The sequence below is a fragment of the Sinocyclocheilus grahami genome, unplaced genomic scaffold (assembly GCF_001515645.1).
Source record: "Sinocyclocheilus grahami isolate Dianchi unplaced genomic scaffold, SAMN03320097.WGS_v1.1 scaffold5159.1, whole genome shotgun sequence".
In the NCBI taxonomy this organism is placed as follows: Eukaryota; Metazoa; Chordata; class Actinopteri; order Cypriniformes; family Cyprinidae; genus Sinocyclocheilus; species Sinocyclocheilus grahami.
Genome location: NW_015509923.1, coordinates 3,014 through 8,755, shown reverse-complemented (window position 1 = coordinate 8,755; position 5,742 = coordinate 3,014). Strand labels below are relative to the sequence as shown.

The window sequence follows — 5,742 nt, the reverse complement described above, 5'->3', positions numbered from 1 at the left end:
TGTTTTCTGGCAAGCATCCGAGTCATGTTCTTGAAACATTTTGGTGGAGTCTTGAAGAAACTATGTTTGGACTCGTATCGCATTGACCACATGAGAACAACAGGCCCACTATTTCATATCCACCGAGGGTAGTGACACATTAAATGATGTTTAGGCAGCAGATCCTTTCCTGAAATAAGCACTTGAACAGCCTGTGATGCTCAGTAGTTAAGTGTTCAAATGGGAGAAAATACAATGTTCAGTATTTGTAGTAAAAGTATTGCCAGTATTTATCGTCTTGGGGCACAATGTCGCTAAATATTAGCGGCACATTTCGGAGTAGACCCCAACACTGTATTGCATTGATGCCCAAATCATTGCTCTCGTCATTAGCGCTGTATAAAAAAAAATTGAATTTTGAATATTCGTCGAATTAAAAAAAAAAAAAAATCAACATTTGAATGCCAAAACGTCAGGCAGCTTATCAGCGGCGCACCAGATGCGATGACGATGATTGCATTTGAATGCTTTTGTTAGTCTATCCAGTTGAAGCCTAGATGCGGCGCTGCTGTGTTGTTCTTTCATATATAGCGGAAAACGAGAGCATCAGTGCGGAGAAGATGTTGTTTAAACTGAAACCAAGCCGTTCACACAGAACACATATTTATCTGATTTTCTAGAGGGACATCTATCAGCGCTGCACTCGCGTCTCGCACAAGAGCGCCGCATGTTTAGAAAGCCATGTAATATTAATGCAAGTTCAACTTTTAAAAAACACGTCTGGAGACGTTATGGTGGTTAACTAACTAATTTCTCTCTCCAATGCCGTCACGTCACGTGGCAAAAGAACGAACGATTCGAAAGACTCGAGAGATGAACTAGTCACTTCTTCATCAGAAAGTGCTGCGTGGAAAAACAATCTGTCTTTATTCAAAACTGGTTTGACAAAGGTGTAATTTTTGTTTTAGATTTGTTAAAAAAGGATGGTAACTTCTGGATTTTCAGAAGTCTTTGAAGTGGATACCTCACCTAGAGTGTGTGAATGGGTTATTAATTCTATTTCACCTAAACTGCTACATTCGGTCAGGGATTGTTACATCTTCAAAATCTGAAGTGCCAAACATTAGTTTTGGAGGTCTGGAGCTTTCTAATGTTAAATGTAACAATTTCTGGATTAGAAAAATCCTTATTAAGCAGTTTAGTTGTCATCCTGAAGCATGTTATAAGTGGAACATAAATAACCCGTTTCTTTCTAGTATTAAAGTATGGGCCGGTATTAACACGTCTCTGTTACCTAACCAGATGAAAGAACTTTTATTATAAGCCTCTTCACATGTGCTATCCTGTAACGCTTTACTCTCAACATTTAAGTTGGACATCTCTTCACAAGACTTATGTTTTGAATGCGAATATGCAAAGGATTTTTGGAAAGAAATATCTTGCTGGTTTTCTCGGTTTACAACAAACGGTTTAGTTTTGAGGTAATTAATGCACTATTTTTGATTTGGGAATCAGGATCAAAGGAGCTGCATGATATCTTAAAACTGTGAACTCTTTGTGGCCTTCATCTTCACAAACGTACAGCTACTGAGTGTGTGCCCGATCTGAGGATGTCTGGATCTCTGCGCATCACTTCATAAGAGAGCTGCTAAGCTACTGTACTGATGGAGAAATATTGACTCTGATGTCAGGGTTACCTCCGGTGTGTTCTTTTGAAGTTGACATTTTATGTGTAATTTTCCATTTAAGTTATTTTTTATTTTAATTTATGATTTATTTACAAAAAAAAGATGTTTAACTTTTTATTTATTTGTTTTTGTTCTGTTTATATTTCATGTTTATTATTCTTTATATATTTATTGTTTTGTATTCTGGTTGTGTATGTAATTTATTGCTATGACTGTATCCCCTGTGAATGTTATATCTTCAATAAATTTTTTTTAAAAAAAAATAAGGAATCACTGGCAGAAACTCAAAAAAAAAAAAAAAGCCACTCCACAAAACAAATCCCAGCCGGGTCCGTCCCTTTTTTGGGTCCCCTTGAAACATTTCCGTTGTGGTCCGTGCTATTTGCAGCGCGTTTCTTCATTTGCATGTGTTGTGAGGATTTGCAGCGCGTGTGTTGTCAAACTGATGAAGATGTTTTCTTAATTTGCTGGTGTTTTTTCAATTTGCTGGTGTTTTCTTAAGTTGCAGCGCGTTGAGCTCTCTCGGCCACCGTAGTTATCAGTGAATGCATTGACTAATAAAATGTATACCTTGCATGCATTCTATTTGAGAAGATAAGTTACAAAATCTGAATATCAGAGGAAGAGCCAACACAGAACTGCTGTTGTTTTAGTGAAGTTGCAAGGATTAGCAATACCGTCTGTAATAATAGCATCAACTAAAGGTGTTCAAAAGACAGCGGATGATAACATAGAGATGTATCTTTAGATGTGGTCCTTTCATTACCCGGATCCAGCTAGGTCATCTTTGAAGAATCATCACCTGCAAATAAAGACAAATTTGTGTTTAACTAACGGATCCATCTTTTATCTCTACTACACAATGTGTAGCTTCAAACTTTGGCATGTGTTGAGTGGTAGAAACACATTGTCTTTTGCTTCAGTCTGACAGCTCTTTCAATGATGTAGCCACATCCATTTCAAAGTAATGGTATCCTGCGCTTTGAAACCTTTCTACTGTAAATGCTTCTAATCCAACAAGACAAAGGTTGTGATCTTGATCACATTTCTTTCTCTGAAAGACTGTTGGTTGAAAAGCTGCTACATCAACCCATCTCTGCTGTACCCTGTGTGGTTACGTCAATGCCAGATATCCAAAGCAGATGCTAGTAAACAAGCACTATCAGTAAGCCTGGCTCTGGGCACATACTTGATTACATGGTTGAATCTGACGACTCCTTTAGTAAGATAAATAGATGCCCGAGGGCCCACACCTGAATCCCTGTACAACGACTTATACAAATAGACATACCTGAGAAGAGTTAGTATGTAGAACAAACATTTTGAAATACCACTGCAACTATTGCAAGGTTTATTCTTCAGATCATTCATGGACATCTGAAACTCTTGTGCTGAAGATGCTTCTTGCATTCACCTATAATGGGAAAAAGTGCATGCATTTGGACCAATTCCTTTGCTAACTTAGATGCATTTGATGGTGGTTAGTCTTGGTTCCTCGCCCCCGGATCGCTCGGAGCAGGGTTTCTCACACCAGTGAGTGCAAAATGAGTAGGTAGCAGGAAATGGAAAACCCAAACTGGAGCTGGAACTTAGTTATTACAAATGAGGGGAAATCTGTGTTTCTCTGCTTCACTCTTGTATGGTGTTTCAGTTTGTTTGTTGCTTGGCGGTACTCAAAACTTGATGCTTTGGTTTGTTTTGACTTCATTTGGTGGAAAACTAACAGGCCTATTTTGTCTGAAACGTAAGTTTTTCAATATTATAAATATCAATATAAATGTCAATATAAAACAGTTTTACACTCATAGCCATGCTGGTCACTTTACAGTAAGTATGTGAGTTTACTTTTTGAAATAGATATATAGGGAAGAACCTGATTTGTGTGCAATAGGCCGTTTTGTGACCTTATCTTACTGCTATCCAATTAAAAATGAATGGTAGCTATTTTAAGATGCTTCACAGACTGTCACAAATTGCACAGTTTATAAGTCAAACATTGCTTCTTGTTATTAATAGAAGCTGCAGTGTGAGGTTGAATGACAGGACAGATGCTACTGTAGTTGTGTGCAAAGTGTGGGTATGTGTATGGAAAAGTTAGTTTAGCATTCATTCAGGTTTGTCAGAGATTTCTGTTTCCTTTCTGTTATTTTTATTCATCCAATTTCCAGTTGTGTTTGTTTGGGTATGTTCAGCATGGCATTAGCCTCTTGCGTTAAATTAAGTAGCCTCAAATAATAAAATCTTACAATCATTTTTCATCATTCATGATTTTATGATGACACACAATTTACTCATTAAAGGAGGAAAGGAAGAAAATCTTTGAGCTGAATACAGGGTTATTAGCTGAGCAGCTCTCTTTAGGGTCTTAAATATCATATAGATGTAGAAAAATGTTAATGATTGTTGGACCCAATGAGTGTTGTTTATTTTTGTTTTAATTAGTGACTATAACTTAGTTTGTCCTTTAGTATGGGCTTTATTTGTTTCTTTTGAAGGTGGTTGTTTAGCTGGAACAGAGCCTCATCTTGGCCTGAACAGAAGTGTTTCTTGTCAATCAAGACTTGCTCGTTAGTTTTTCAAATTGGTATGTTTCGCCGGGCCGTGAAGAAATATAGAGCTGAGTATCATCAGCATAACAGTGAAAGCTAACACCGTGTTTGCTGATGATATCTCCCAAGAGTAACATGTAAAGCGTGAAGAGTAACGGCCCTAGTACTGAGCCTTGAGGTACTCCATACTGCACTTGTGATCGATATGATACCTCTTCATTCACTGCTACGAATTGATGGCGGTGTTACAAGTACAATTTGAACCATGCTAATGCACTTCCATTAATGCCAACATAATTTAGTAGTCTACTCCGGTATATGGACTGTTAGTGTTGTGTTGTGTTGAAGGTGTGTGAAGGTCTGCGGAGGCGTCTAGAGGAGTGTGAGGAGGAGAGCGACTGTGACAGCAGGAGAACACAAGAGGAGGCAGAACCTGCTAAAGGAGCCGTACGTACCACAAACTCCAACCCTACATGATACAGAAAACATGATAAATGTGCATCTTCACTCGTTTGCCAGAGAGAGACGAGAGATGGTGGAGAAAACACACACGTCACATACCTACTGTCCATATAAAAGTCAATAACTAGTTAACTTTGGTTACCAGGACATCAATAATGTGTCATATTACTTTTTAAAAGTGATAGAATTGGTGAATTAATTAGTAAAACTTGCTTATGTCACCAGACTCTCACCTTGTCCTTGAACTTTGCCAAGTACTAAATACAATCAAATCTTCTTTATTTCTATAGTGCTTCATACAATACAGCTTGTTTCAAAGCAGCTTCACAGTAATATAAACAGTGTCATTATAATTGAATATGAATTGTCTTTTAAATCTTCACTGAGGAAGTCAAAGGCGACAGTGGCAAGGAACCCAAACTATGGCATAGTTTATATCAGGGGTGTCCAGACCTGCTCCTGGAGGTCCTGCAGAGTTTAACTCACACCAGCTCCAGCACGAGTTTCTAGCACAAACTTCCTTCATCTGCTTGACAAAATGAAGCTTCCCTGAGTGATGTTCGCGAGTGCTTTTATTGATATCTTGTATTCGTCTTCTCTCAGGAGCGGCATCAGTCGGCGGTGAACAGCGACGTGGCGGCGTTTGCGCTGAAGGCGAGGGTGGTGTATCCCATCAACCAGAGATACAGAGTGAGTCCTGATCTCCAGTCAGTCAGAGCTTCAGTGCTGACTCGTTATTAATGTGTGTGTTTGATGAATGTTTAGCCGCTAGCAGACGGAGCCTCCAACCCTTCCCTGCACGAGCCACCCAAGTGCCAGGCCCCGCCCAGCCAGGACTCCGCCTCCTCGCTGGGTGATGATTGGCTGAGCCAAAACAGGGACGATGATGATGAAAGTAGTCAGTTCGTCCCCTGCGGCCCCTCGTCTAAAACACACACCAGTCACGTGTTCAGGAGAGTCCGGCACTACCCACAAACCCTGTGTCACTCACGGTCAGACAAACTCATGCGCACACACACACACACACACACAGGTTGGTTTTTCTGTTTTATGGGGACTCTCAA

General features: G+C 39.4%; 1 protein-coding gene and 1 long non-coding RNA gene across 2 annotated transcripts in view; both read left to right on the top strand.

The window, feature by feature from the left end:
• The window catches only part of LOC107577115 (homeobox protein XHOX-7.1-like), a 7,661-nt gene extending 4,457 nt beyond the window's left edge, over positions 1 to 3,204 (top strand). Inside the window, exon 3 of the mRNA XM_016263226.1 lies at positions 3,133 to 3,204. Coding sequence (XP_016118712.1) covers positions 3,133 to 3,204 — 72 coding nt within the window. The remainder of the gene's footprint in view (positions 1 to 3,132) is intronic.
• Positions 3,205 to 4,569: 1,365 nt separating this feature from the next.
• LOC107577116 (uncharacterized) lies at positions 4,570 to 5,689 on the top strand. The gene is made up of 3 exons (XR_001608163.1): positions 4,570 to 4,663; positions 5,282 to 5,368; positions 5,444 to 5,689. It is a non-coding gene; the product is annotated as an uncharacterized lncRNA (long non-coding RNA).
• The last annotated feature ends 53 nt before the right edge of the window (positions 5,690 to 5,742 follow it).